General features: G+C 44.6%; 1 protein-coding gene across 1 annotated transcript; it reads left to right on the forward strand.

The window, feature by feature from the left end:
- Positions 1 to 861: 861 nt before the first annotated feature.
- LOC142109259 (dnaJ homolog subfamily A member 1-like) lies at positions 862 to 13,277 on the forward strand. Its single transcript, XM_075193370.1, has 8 exons — positions 862 to 986; positions 2,750 to 2,884; positions 3,876 to 4,065; positions 5,077 to 5,181; positions 6,895 to 7,125; positions 10,166 to 10,396; positions 11,666 to 11,766; positions 12,376 to 13,277. The coding sequence occupies exons 2-8, from the start codon at positions 2,753 to 2,755 to the stop codon at positions 12,592 to 12,594; spliced, it is 1,209 nt and encodes a 402-aa protein (XP_075049471.1). The 5' UTR covers positions 862 to 986; positions 2,750 to 2,752; the 3' UTR covers positions 12,595 to 13,277.
- The last annotated feature ends 1,129 nt before the right edge of the window (positions 13,278 to 14,406 follow it).

The raw sequence follows: 14,406 nt of genomic DNA on the forward strand, positions 1-14,406 counted from the left end.
AAAACATGTGTATGTACGCTAGAACATGTGTCTGCACGCTAGAACATGTGTATGTACGCTAGAACATGTGTCTGCACGCTAGAACATGTGTATATACGCTAGAACATATGTATGCACGCTAGAACATGTGTTTGCAATCAGGAGCAACTGCAAAAATGCAGTTTATGTACAGTAGACATTAATAACATCCTGATACATACATTATATGTCCAGTAGACATTCATAATATTCAATGTATTTCATGTTAAGTGAAAAAATAAAACATGTATTTAATATTGTGTCATTATTGGTTATATTATTACCAGGTGACATATTTCCCAGCCTGTATATGTATATACAGCTCACATGTCAATCTGAGAGTCTGTGAACACCTAGTACTGAGGAGAATAACACACAGGGGCCATGAGTCACATGACCCACCACACAGCTGGAGGGGCGGGGCTCCGAGAGTGACGAGAACATAGTGGGCGTGGCCGCCAGGTACATAACCGTAAACAGTCAGGGCGGTCTAACGCTGTGGGCGTGACTGACAGCCAGGGCGCCGCTGTGGGCGTGACTGAAGAGAGCCAGGGGGCGTCACCCGCTGCTTCCAGAGAGTTCCAGGAAGTAAAGGCGGGAGATTAGAACGCTGCAGACACTTCCACGCTCGAATAGGCGTGGCTTACAGGCACGGTCTCCTGATGCCTGTTCGTATTGGCCGCTCAACGACATGGGCGTGCCCCGCTCAGGTCAAGAAGGCGTGGTATTCGTCGCGAAGGGGGCGTGACAAGGAATGCAAAACTAGAGAGAGGGGCGTGGTTACAAACATGCACTTGTCAGCCGCCCTAGATGGGTGTGGGCGTGGTTTAGGGGACGGAGGGGGCGTGTCCGTGCTTCCAGAGAGTTCGGAGCAGAATTAAAGGGACAGCCATCGGGTCCGGGTGTGCTGCGGTCACTGCCGGGGATAGGACACAGTCTGTCTGGGCTGGGTGTGGCCAGAGCTCCAGGTAAGAGGAGATCTGTGCATTATACAGCTATATCAGATCACCTGTCTGCATGCAATGTCCCTGTGCTAGCAATATCTGATCAATAACCCGTATCCAGCTCCACATCCTGCACTGATCACCCCCCATCTACCTTATATGGTCCTAACAAGGGTTATGGGGTGCAGCCTGGGCGTGTAAGATCAGCTGATCGATTGCTAGCTCTTCTGCTCAGCCAGATGCTGTGTGAGTTAAGCCCAAGAGCTTGCAATCTGTTCCCATCCAGCTAGGTTAATGATTGCTGCACAGGGCAGGTTGCTTTATGGTAACATAACAGTATGCAATGGCTAAACTGGTAGTGAGATTATATATATATATATATATATATATATATATATATATATATATATATATATATATATATTGCAAACAACATAAGACTTGTATTGCAATCCTTTCTGTATGTGCAATTTCCTGGTAGGTCTCCCTGTCATTGCATTTGTGATGAAACCTTTATAATCAGCTGTCTGTATTGCAGTGTGTGGGCACAGATAGGGGATGACACAATAGTCCCATCCCTGTTTACTTCTTGTTTTGTGGACTTCTAGGAAAAGTTTTTTCCAGCCTACTTGTATTTATATATCAGTACAGGGCTGAGCTGATGGCTCCCCTGCAGGATTAGGATGGAGTAACACTCAGGGACTGGCTTCATGCTTTGGGGAATTTTCTAGAAAGTGATTAGAAGTGCATTCGCCACTTCCTGCTGTCCAAAAAGAAATTAAAAGGTCATCTGGTTACATTAAATCAATATACAAGTCATGTCCGTGACCCAATTTTGCAAAGTTGCTGCACAGTGGTTAGTATTGCTGTCTCGCTGCGCTAGGGTCATGGGTTTTTGTTCCTATCGGGAACATATGTGTGGAGTTTGTATGTTTTTTACCCCCCCTTTGTGTGGGTTTCCAGTTTCCTCCCACACTCCAATAGTCTGTGTGAGAGATAGAGACTATAGATTGTAAGCTCCACTGGTTAGTTATGTGATATTTGCAGATATATGTGTTTAGTATCTTATATTATAGGCCAGTGTTGGCTAACCTGTGACACTCCAGGTGTTGTGAAACTACAAGTCCCAGCATGGTTTGCTAATATATAGCAGTTTATTGCTAGAAGGGTATGCTGGGACTTGTAGTTTAACAACACCTGGAGTGTCACAGGTTAGCCAGTACTGTTATAGGCTAATGTTCCCCCTTTACTATATGGGGGCTTATTACACCATATGTTGCCTCCTTCCTATCCCTCCAGCCGCATAATATTTTATTTGATGTTTTTTAGCATGTTCTGTGGGGGTGATTCAGTTTGGCACAATGTGTCTCCGGGACAGTCCGCTGAGACGCAATGCCTCCATGTTTTTTTTCCTTAAATCTCCGCCCGTTTTCCCTCACGACCCATAGAGATGTGAGGAGAATATGTGAGGAGATTTCAGTACCGTGTCGGCCGTTAATGTGCGCAGCCTGATACGGAGGCGATGACCGGTGGTACCTTCCGGCTAATTGAATCTACCCCCCCTCCATAGTGTGACTGTAATTTTTTACACTAGTATAAAAGGCACTTTATAGTCCAACTAGCCATACCTACCAATCAGCAGGTCATGTTTTGACGATTTCCCTGTTTAAGAATCAAGCCCCGATTTATTTTGCGCCTCTGACGTAGTGCTCTATATATATCGGGAGTGCGCACATGGCTTCACTAAATAAACTCTGCCGTTATGTAATAATTATACATTTCTACAGAAAATGGTGAAGGAAACGATGTACTACGACCTCTTGGGGTTGCCGCCCACCGCCTCCTCGGACGATATAAAGCGGGCGTTCAGACGGCTGGCGTTGAAGTACCATCCCGATAAGAACCCGAACGCAGGCGATAAGGTAGGTACCCTCCGCGCAGCCGAATGTCTTTCTATCGGCATAGCCGAGTCTCCTGCTTTCACATCCCATTCTAATCCAGGGGTCCACGTTGATTTTTTCTGTCAGGGCTGAATTTTAATTTAAAAAAAAACGCGGAGCCTCCTTTAGCTTCCGTCCCGTCCCGCGGCCGGAGGGTGGGATTCTCACTGTTCCCGGGAAAAGCGGAGCTGAGTTTCAAGACGTGGTCTACGAGCTGAGGGGCTGGCACGCGGACCGGGCTACGAGAAGTGTATGTAAGCCGTCACTGGCTGTGATTCACAAACGTTATAGCGGCAAGACGTGCTGGGATTTAAGGAACTAAAATGGAACTGACCCCCACCTCAAAAAGTGAAACACTTAAACAAAAAGCAAATTGTGCTGAGATTTATGTAAATCAACCAATCAGATTCTAGTTGTCATTCATTTAGAACCTTCTGCAAAATGAAAGCTGGAATTTGATTGGTTGCTATAGGCAACATCTCCACTTTTTCAAAAACTTGTGGTGTCTTTATGATGAGAATAAGTTAATCCCTGCAAAATTGACATCTTGCAAAAATGAGACCTCGATTGATGCAATGAAGGGGGGTAACATAGCCAATTAATGGTTTCATGTATGACCAAATCTATGTTCTAATATCCCCATATATCAAATGGGATAAGTGTCATAGACTGATGTCTGATCTATACAGAAAAGGAACCGTTTTAATCTCTGAGCAGCCGTCTGGTTTTGTACTTCCTGTGTAATCTGTTGTCTTTCTCCATTTTATTATCTATCCATCTATATATTCGTATTACTCAAATGTGTCCTCATGTGCAGAATAAAGACCTCTTAGTTTGCTGATAATATATATAGCATATAAATACATATAATATAACATATAAATACGGCAACATGTCTTACCACAGCAACTCACATAATTCATATATATTCTCTTCATGTTCCCTTTTTATTTTAATTTTTATTATTTTGTAGTTTAAACAGATCTCAAAAGCCTATGAAGTCCTGTCGGACGCTAACAAGAGAGCGCTGTATGACCGCGGGGGGGAGTCCGCCGTGATTGGGGACAGGACGAACGTTGGGAGTGCCCGGGGGTCGCAGTTGAACATACTGAATATCTTTTTTGGGGGCCGATCCAGGACCTGGCCACGGGCTGACAGAAGAGGTGAGTATACAAGGAAGGGCTCTGTATGTCCTGTCACATGTGCCCTACTTATATTTACAGCTATATTATGCAGCGTAATAAAGATAGATTTATCAAACCTTCTAAAAACGAAAAGCGGAGATGTTGCCCATGGCAACCAATCAAATACTATCTATCATTTATCTAGTGCATTCTAGAACACGGTAGCTGGAATCTCATTGGTCGCTATGGATGATACCTCCTCTAAGTACTGTTTCTTCACGTAACGTGACCTCGGACAGTACTCCTACCTCTTAGATGCTTCATATAGAACATATTTATGATAATTTGGCCATAGGGCTCTCACTGTTCCAGTAATAAATGAGGATAGCAGTTGGTATCCTCAAACTACGTTCTGGTGAAAGGTTTCCCACCGGCCTTACACTAAACAGACAATAGCTGTAGTTAAAGGACCGATGAACCAAAAATAAAAACGCGTTGCTATTATACTGTTGTAATATATCTTCCGTTGGTCCTTTTTATTGAAGCTGTGGTGAACCGCGTGGGGTCTGGAAACGGTGAAGAGGGGGAGATGTGATTGGCTGTGGGAGACATTCTCTGGTTCCCAACCAATCACATTAAAGTGAAATTGTTTTGCAAAATCTAATTGCAATATAAAAATACTACTTCACAGACCATTACTGAGAAGAAGAAATATATATTAAAAAAAAACAAAAAACGATCAAAGTGATTCAGCCGGTTAATGGCCTTCAAACTACTGGTGGACCTAAGTCTACAGTCATGTTATGCCATGTTTCATCCATGCGGATAGAATGTCCTTAAATACTTTTTCCAATTATGCGCGGCTTGCTCAGATGTCTAATTAGCCTTTTTGTGTGCTGTTGACCGATTGTGCTTTAAATACGGTAATTAGCTGTTAGGTTTAGGTGCTGGTATCGCCCATTTAAAGCAATTCTTATAAAAATAATTACAGTGTAGATGTAATTTATAACTTTTTTTTTTTTTTCTTCTCTCCTCCTCTTTCTCTCTCAGGACGGACTGTCACCCACCATCTCTTCGTGTCCCTGGAAGATCTATACAACGGGGCCACACGCAAACTCTCCATTCAGAAGAACGTCATCTGTCCGAATTGCAAAGGTGAGTGGTTTTATAATCCGCGTCTCGCCGATCTTCTTGTGTTCCGATCGCTCCCCGTTGGCACGCGGTGGAGGCAGCCAGGTTGTAGGCGGCACTGATATTCCCTAGAATGTGGCCTCGTTCTTCACCAGGAACCCGTGGCATCACTGGGGATTTTTCGGGGGTCAACTCGCCAGTTGTCTATGGCTTTTTGATGCCGCTAGATTCTTGTTAATTGATAGACTGCCTTCGCATGAATATATAATATGAAAATCTCTAGGGGTGCAGCCCTCCTTCTTCAACAGGCTGTTCAGGTTTCAAACCTGGTGCATGAATCCGTGGACTGTCCAGGCTGGGATACGGAGACACTACTTCGGGGAATTTCTAAGTTGAGGACTGATACTACTTGGCTTTAGTACAGAGTTGGTTCGGTTGGCCAACTCTACTCTGATACCTACTTGCTTTCACCACACCGTTCCCCAGTTTTGTCATGCTCCACTTAAAGCTCTCTTACCTGGATTGGGTCCCCATAAAACACGATTTCCGTATTCTACGCCACCGTACAATATTTTACTTGTGGATCTGCTAGTCGTTAATGCTAGATGGGAAGCTGACCTAGGTCAACTTAGTGAGAAGGAGTGGAGATTTAGGCTTGGTAGTGCCGAGGATGCCTCTTCGGTCACCAGGTTTTGCCAAATCCATTTGTTTCTACTGCCTACAGTTTACTATACTCCTGTACGACTGCTGACATATGGTAGGAGACGCCGTTCTAATTGCCGTAAATGTGGATCGGAGTCGGGTGCTTTCTGCCACCTCTTCTGTTCCTGTCTGGAGGTCAAGTGCTTCTGTGTAGCGGTTGGGTGGTGTCACTGGCTCCTAGTGACGTGATGCACTCTCTGCATTGGCTCGGCCTATAAAACAGCTTCTGCGGTGTGTGAAGGTGGCACTATTTATTGTAGAGTAACGGCATAGGGGATGTCACAGGGCTGGGGACAAATGTATTCATTCTAAGAAGTAATATTTCTGGTGTTGATTTTTGTCTGCAGTAGCAGCTGACTGTTCCCATTATCTGAACTTTGCACATCATAAACCATTCTGATCAGCTGGTCGCTTTATCTCCTGTAAACACATTGACACTATTTTTAGTTAATGCTCTGTGTGCGCTTTGCAGTACGAGCTAAGTTGCATTTTGCTGGCTTTAAGTCCCCTGGCAAGTCTCGTTGCTTAATGAGTACAGTTGAACGAACCGATTTTTAAAACCTTGCATTGTTTTACATGGGGTTTTTTTGTTTTTTTTTGGGAACGTTCCATAAAAATTTTTTCGCTGCTGTGGTTAATCATTCTAAAGATCTGATTGGTTAAATATTATTCTATCCCCGTCCTCTTCAAAACTGGGGACACACTGACGTAAGAGAGATGACGATTGATAACCTAACATTCTGGAATCTCGTCCGATGCTCCTTTAAAAACAACAGTGACGTTAGACGCTCTCCGACCAACTCGTTGTTTTATTAAAATAATATATAATCTGATTTGTATGTGTGTGTAATTTTATTTTACTTTACAGAACAGTTCTGCCAATAATGATGGATATATGATATAAGGAAAACGTGATTCAACCACAGCTTACCCTTCTCAGTGATGCATCAAATATTAATGTTAATTAAGTTCCTTTTATTCCCATTGAACTACATGCGTGTTAAGTGACTCTTTTTTTTTTTTTTTTCTTGGCAGGCTTGGGTGCCCAGCAAGGGTCGGTGATTCAGTGCCCAAAGTGCCAAGGGACTGGCATGGAGACGCGGATCATTGGGGGGTGTATCCCTGGCATGATGCATTCCCTACAGACCACGTGCTCGGAGTGCCAGGGAGAAGGCGAACATATCCGTCCGTGTGATCGCTGCCCGGTCTGCAATGGCAGGAAGGTGACCAGGGAGAAGAAGATCCTCAGTGTGCACATAGACAGAGGTACTCTCATCCCCACGGGGGTTATATTATCTGTCCTAGACAGAGGTACTCTCATCCCCACAGGGGTTATATTATTATCTCTCCTAGACGGAGGTACTCTCATCCCCACAGGGGTTATATTATTATCTCTCCTAGACGGAGGTACTCTCATCCCCACAGGGGTTATATTATTATCTCTCCTAGACGGAGGTACTCTCATCCCCACGGGGGTTATATTATTATCTCTGCTAGACGGAGGTACTCTCATCCACACAGTGGTTATATTATCTGTCCTAGACAGAGGTACTCTCATCCCCACAGGGCTTATATTATTATCTCTCCTAGACAGAGGTACTCTCATCCCCACAGGGCTTATATTATTATCTCTCCTAGACATAGGTACTCTCATCCACACAGTGGTTATATTATTATCTCCCCTAGATGGAGGTACTCTCATCCCCACAGGGGTTATATTATCTGTCCTAGACGGGGGTACTCTCATCCCCACAGGGGTTATATTATTATCTCTGCTAGACGGAGGTACTCTCATCCCCACAGGGGTTATATTATCTGTCCTAGACAGAGGTACTCTCATCCCCACAGGGGTTATAGTATTATCTCTCCTAGACAGAGGTACTCTCATCCCCACAGGGGTTATATTATTATCTCTCCTAGACGGAGGTACTCTCATCCCCACAGGGGTTATATTATTATCTCTGCTAGACGGAGGTACTCTCATCCCCACAGGGCTTATAGTATTATCTCTCCTAGACGGAGGTACTCTCATGCACACAGGGGTTATATTATCTGTCCTAGACAGAGGTACTCTCATCCCCACAGGGGTTATATTATCTGTCCTAGACAGAGGTACTCTCATCCCCACAGGGGTTATATTATCTGTCCTAGACAGAGGTACTCTCATCCCCACAGGGGTTATATTATCTGTCCTAGACAGAGGTACTCTCATCCCCACAGGGGTTATATTATTATCTCTGCTAGACGGAGGTACTCTCATCCCCACAGGGGTTATATTATCTGTCCTAGACGGAGGTACTCTCATCCCCACAGGGGTTATAGTATTATCTCTCCTAGACGGAGGTACTCTCATCCCCACAGGGGTTATAGTATTATCTCTCCTAGACGGAGGTACTCTCATCCCCACAGGGGTTATATTATCTGTCCTAGACAGAGGTACTCTCATCCCCACAGGGCTTATATTATCTGTCCTAGACAGAGGTACTCTCATCCCCACAGGGCTTATATTATCTGTCCTAGACGGAGGTACTCTCATCCACACAGTGGTTATATTATTATCTCTCCTAGACGGAGGTACTCTCATCCCCACAGGGGTTATATTATCTGTCCTAGACGGAGGTACTCTCATCCCCACAGGGGTTATAGTATTATCTCTCCTAGACGGAGGTACTCTCATCCCCACAGGGGTTATAGTATTATCTCTCCTAGACGGAGGTACTCTCATCCCCACAGGGGTTATAGTATTATCTCTCCTAGACGGAGGTACTCTCATCCCCACAGGGGTTATATTATCTCTACTAGACGGAGGTACTCTCATCCACAGGGGTTATATTATTATCTCTCCTAGACGGGGGTACTCTCATCCACACAGTGGTTATATTATTATCTCTCCTAGACGGAGGTACTCTCATGCACACAGGGGTTATATTATTATCTCTCCTAGACGGAGGTACTCTCATGCACACAGGGGTTATATTATTATCTCTCCTAGACGGAGGTACTCTCATCCACAGGGGTTATATTATTATCTCTCCTAGACGGAGGTACTCTCATCCACACAGGGGTTATATTATTATCTCTCCTAGACGGAGGTACTCTCATGCACACAGGGGTTATATTATTATCTCTCCTAGACGGAAATACTCTCATGCACACAGGGGTTATATTATTATCTCTCCTAGACGGAGGTACTCTCATCCACAGGGGTTATATTATTATCTCTCCTAGACGGAGGTACTCTCATCCACACAGGGGTTATATTATTATCTCTCCTAGACGGAGGTACTCTCATCCACACAGGGGTTATATTATTATCTCTCCTAGACGGAGGTACTCTCATCCACACAGTGGTTATATTATTATCTCTCCTAGACGGAGGTACTCTCATCCACGGGTTATATTATTATCTCTACTAGACGGAGGTACTCTCATGCACAGGGGTTATATTATTATCTCTCCTAGACGGAGGTACTCTCATGCACACAGGGGTTATATTATTATCTCTCCTAGACGGAGGTACTCTCATCCACACAGTGGTTATATTATTATCTCTACTAGACGGAGGTACTCTCATCCACACAGGGGTTATATTATTATCTCTCCTAGACGGAGGTACTCTCATCCACAGGGGTTATAGTATTATCTCTCCTAGACGGAGGTACTCTCATCCCCACAGGGGTTATATTATTATCTCTCCTAGACGGCCATCTTGTGGGCGGAGCAAACATCGTCTGGAATGCAGCCTATCCAGTCACTAGGAAGTACAGGGCTCCTGTAGCTGTTTCTTACTATGATTTAAATACCTGACACAGAACACAGTAAAACATGCATGCTTGTAAAACGTGTATGGGCTAACTCTGCTGCTGGTGAGTGCACACGCACTTTTGCACAAGATCGTTCCATTGTTAATTTGTGAGTTTGAGGAAGATTATAAAACCAAATCAACAGATGCGATGGGTAAGATAGAACATGACACTGGGAGCGTGCGCCACAAATGGCCAGATGTCGTGTGATGTGCACTATAATTGCATAGGTGTATGCCCAGCTTTAGTGCACCCATATATAGAGTATCATTTTGACATGTTGGCTTTTCTCGCTGTGTATTCACAAAGTCACCAGAAACCAACACTAGGGGGCAGATTCGATCACGAGGTTCCGTAGTAACGTCACACGATGAGACTCTGCAGGCTGTTGAGATATGGAAATGGTTTGTTTGTTTTTCTTCTCTCCAGTCGTATTGATTGATGGATCTGACCCTCCCCACACCGGGAGGAGCGGGTGTAACCCGACGTCTCTCTCTCCTCAGGTATGAAGAACAGACAGAAGATGATCTTTCACGAGGAGGGAGATCAGGTCCCGCACTCACCGCCTGGAGACATCGTCATTGTCTTGGAGCAGAGAGAGCACCCGGTGTTCCAGAGGAATAACAGCGACCTCCTCACCATCATGGAGATTGAGCTGGCGGATGCCCTGTGCGGATGTAGACAGAGGGTCCGGACGCTGGACGGGAGGTCGATTCTCGTCCGATCGCGGCCAGGTAATCTGATCAGTGTGTGTCCGGATACTGGAGCTCCCTGCATCCATACCGGGGTCCACTATCCGCTCACCAGTGGGGGAGAAGGGGGGGGGGGGTCAGTATTTACTGATATAAGTCATGAATGTATGACATCCTGTATGGAGCTGCTGTCACAGAGATCCGCCTCTGTATTGTGGAATCGCAGTGGTGTACACTGCTGCTGACACCCAGACATACTTTCTAAATCAATAATTACAAAAATCAATCTTAATACAAAATATATTAAGATGGATGATTTTTTTTTTTGATTTTTTTTTTTATTAAATCTAATAACTTCATTGATTTGTCCATGGTTCCAGTAACTATTAGTTTAAACATTGGCAGTCCTCCTTCAGGCTGGTTTCACGCTTCACCCCATTGATTCTAAGGTACAGCGGCTGACCAGCGAGTCCACCTCTCCCTTTTGATTTCCCCCCCCCCCCCACACAGTACTTTTTATTGTTAAATATATTTTTTTAATTGTGTTTTTGTTTGTTTTGCCGTACACCTGTACTCCCTACCCCTGAATAAAACACGATTAGTCCTATTGTGTGACTGATGGTTTGCTGAATATATTACTGGTGGGCTTAAACTGTGAACGCCCCTGGTCCTATGAGGAGGTATCTTTTGCATCCTTGACAGAAGAGGTTAAATGTGTTGCGTGGCTACACGTGTAACTTTATCCTCATACAATCAACGTCACGGTAAATTGCCTGTAAAAATTAGGAGACCTTAGGTCAGTGGTAGAGAAGGGGCACGAAGGGTATTGGACACAGCAGAGAAACCGCTGCAGATGTAAGAATGTGGACGATGTACGTCGTGTTTTGGACATCTTACAGAGTTAAAGTAATCGCCAAACCTGGCCTATCGCTGCCAGGTATTCCTGGGCACTTGTAGATGGCGGGCGGGTACAGGTACCGTGCGCTACAGTCCCAGGAAGGTACAGCTGGTATGATCTGACCTCAGAACGGTGATTAGTAGATTACTGTGAGGACCGGTCAGTACTTCCAACGACAGGTGGTCCATTGTTCTCTATCCAGAGCGTGATAGAAGGTGCCTTGTGCCTCTCAGTTGCTATGGCGTTATTAGACTGTGGTATTGTCATGTATTTTGAACCTACTGACACAGTGGTACGATGTAATTAGGCAATGCTTTCTGTGATGTTTGTTTATTTTTTTGTCCAACGTTAAAGCACATATTCCGTGTCTTAAGTCCCCACACAAAAGCTAACTCCGCTCTCCCTTTCTGCAGGTGAAGTCATCAAACCTGGCGATGTGAAGTGTATCGCGAGCGAGGGGATGCCCGTCTTTCGTCGTCCGTCAGAGAGAGGAAACCTCATCATCCAGTTCAAGGTATCCGCTGACCGTTTTATCTGCACAGTGTTGTATATGGGCTATTGCACACTCTCCTATGTACTAACGTTGACTAGGGATGTCTGGTAGTATTGCTGGAGTCTTGCGGTCCGACCTTTACGCCAACAGCCTGGAGAAGCTCCAGCGTAAACGCGGAACGTTGGATGATTGTCGCCATAGCTGATTGGACGGCTGCCGCTTGTCGTCACGGCGATAGAACCACAGATCCTATTCATAAATACTTCAAGTCATGCTCTGTACACCCTCAGGATATAAAATATAATATATGCAATATATGAATGCTGATGTGATCCGATTCACAGTCCTTTGTATTAAGTACATTAATCATGTCTTTATATAATGTGTATTACAGGGTAGCTGGATCAGACTATACTAGTAACTAGTGCTGTGTGGGAAATAGTCGGACATGTCTGAGATCACATGATAAACTCTGTTGTAAACTAGGGGGGGGGGGGGGAAACACGACGTTGCAGCCGTACATGTAATACAGGTGTTTATTATAATTATTATTTCTATATGTTGTTTGGTTTTTGTTTTTTTTGTTTTTTAAACCTTCTATTTAATACCTTTTTATGACTTTTATTGCAGGTGAAGTTCCCCGAACCTGGCTGGGTTCCCGTCGAACATCTCCAACAGCTTCAGGAATTATTCCCGTCCCAAGCGAAGCCAGACCTACCAGAGGAGACGGAGGAAGTGGACTTGTCCAACTATGACCCAAGCGAAGACCACAAGAGTTCGTGCAGGAGAGAGGCTTACGACGAAGATGGAGTCCAATATTCCCACCCCAGGCAGTGCCAAACCTCGTAGTAGAGGACACCGTGCCTAGCGGGGGCTGCTTGGCAGATTCATTCCAAAAAATCTGAGGGTTCGCTTTTCTTGGTTGGTTGGTGGTGGCGGCATCCTCACCATCGTCCTGCGGACCTCAGTCGCCCCACAACGAGCCGCGAGATTCGGTCTTGCACATCGTCTTCCAGAACAACCGTGGGCGAGTCTCGTCCGCTCATAGATAGGACAGCGGCTTCCGTGACGTATCCCAGATGACCCTCTTGTCTGTATCTGTCTCCTCACGTGAACAGTTTTCTACCTCCTCACATGCCTAGAAGTCATCTTAGACACTCGGAACGGTCTTAATATCAGTGACGCTTTTACACCGTCTGTAAATAGAGAACGTACATTTTGGTGGCGTTGTTTTACCTCGAAGGCACTTTAGAAATGAATAAAAATGAAGACTGATCAGTAACGAGAGCCGGCTGTCTCTCGTTTTCCTACTGGCTACGTGATGTCGCCCACCACTCTTGTGACATCGAGGGGAGCCTCGATCTCTACTGCCATCTGCCGTGACTCTTTGGGACGTGGAATAGTGCAGAATCGGCACAAAGCAATTAAATTTCCAAGTCCTGAGGAGCGGAAGAGACTGACGTAACACAAGTGTACATTAGCAAGGGATGCCTTGTTCTCTCAATGTGAATAAATAGTTGATTTTATTAAAAGCTCTGGCTTTTTTTCCTTAATAGATCGGTTACAAGGGGATTTTGTTTAGTTGCCGACTCAATGTTTTAATCTTGGTGGGTTTGTTGCTCACTTCTGCAAAGAAAATTTCCAAGGTGGGAATGTGAATATTGTATGGAAAATTCATATAGAAACACCGAAAGCCTCTTTACCTTAGATACTGTCTCGGAATATACCCAGATAGATATCCGCTTTGGTTGTAGTTCATAATTCTAAAAGCAGAGGCATCTTTTAGCGCTGAATTTGCATTAAAAAAAGTATTATCCGTCCAGGTGGTCATCATTGTTAGTGCCTTGTTTGTTTTACGTATGTAATAATCACCTTCGTCATCCTCCTTGGTGCCGCCGGTGGGATTGTAGGTGCTCTTGAATCTCCACATCACGGACATGTTGTCTCAAGAGGGTCTCTCTCCTAGTATACCGATCACTGGATGTGAGAGGGAGAGCCATGGTCCAGCCTTGTTTGTGGATGGTCTTTGTGCAGTTTGCCCTCCCATCTCGGCGCGATGTTAATTGCCCCGTCCTTTGTTTACCAGTGTCTTGCGCCTTGGAAACTTTCTTTGTTTCTAACAACCTGTTTCCTGCAACCTGTGTGATCATTGTTCGATTGTGTTCTAGTTTCTTTCCATGCAGAGAACGCTGACAATCTGATATAATTACCGTGAGCCTCATTGTCCAGTTGGCTCGTGTTTGTGTAAATCTAGACGTTCCCGCCACCAGAAGTCACGGCCTCTTGGACTGTGCTTTGGATGCTGGCCTCAAGAATAAGCCGTATAATGTATTTATGTGTTCGCCAATCCATCCTGAGCACATCGCTGAGAAAAGTATAAGCAGTAACGTGTGAATGTTAATTCAGAGCCTCGTTTTCACTCACTATTGATTATAGTATCCGATCACTTGTAATCTACCAAATAGCCACTAGAGGTCAGGGTAAGACTACTATAGCATGGTAGATATTAAAGCGAAAGGGCCACGTTGATTTATAATAAAATTATTTTAGGAGATATAAGTAACCAAATATTCTTTGTAATTGTCAGTTTAATGGATAATTTATTGTCAATATACAGTATTGAATTTATATAACGCCCCTCCTTTATAATACTTTTTCTAC

Source organism: Mixophyes fleayi, chromosome 12 (genome assembly GCF_038048845.1).
Source record: "Mixophyes fleayi isolate aMixFle1 chromosome 12, aMixFle1.hap1, whole genome shotgun sequence".
NCBI classification, from domain to species: domain Eukaryota; kingdom Metazoa; phylum Chordata; class Amphibia; order Anura; family Limnodynastidae; genus Mixophyes; species Mixophyes fleayi.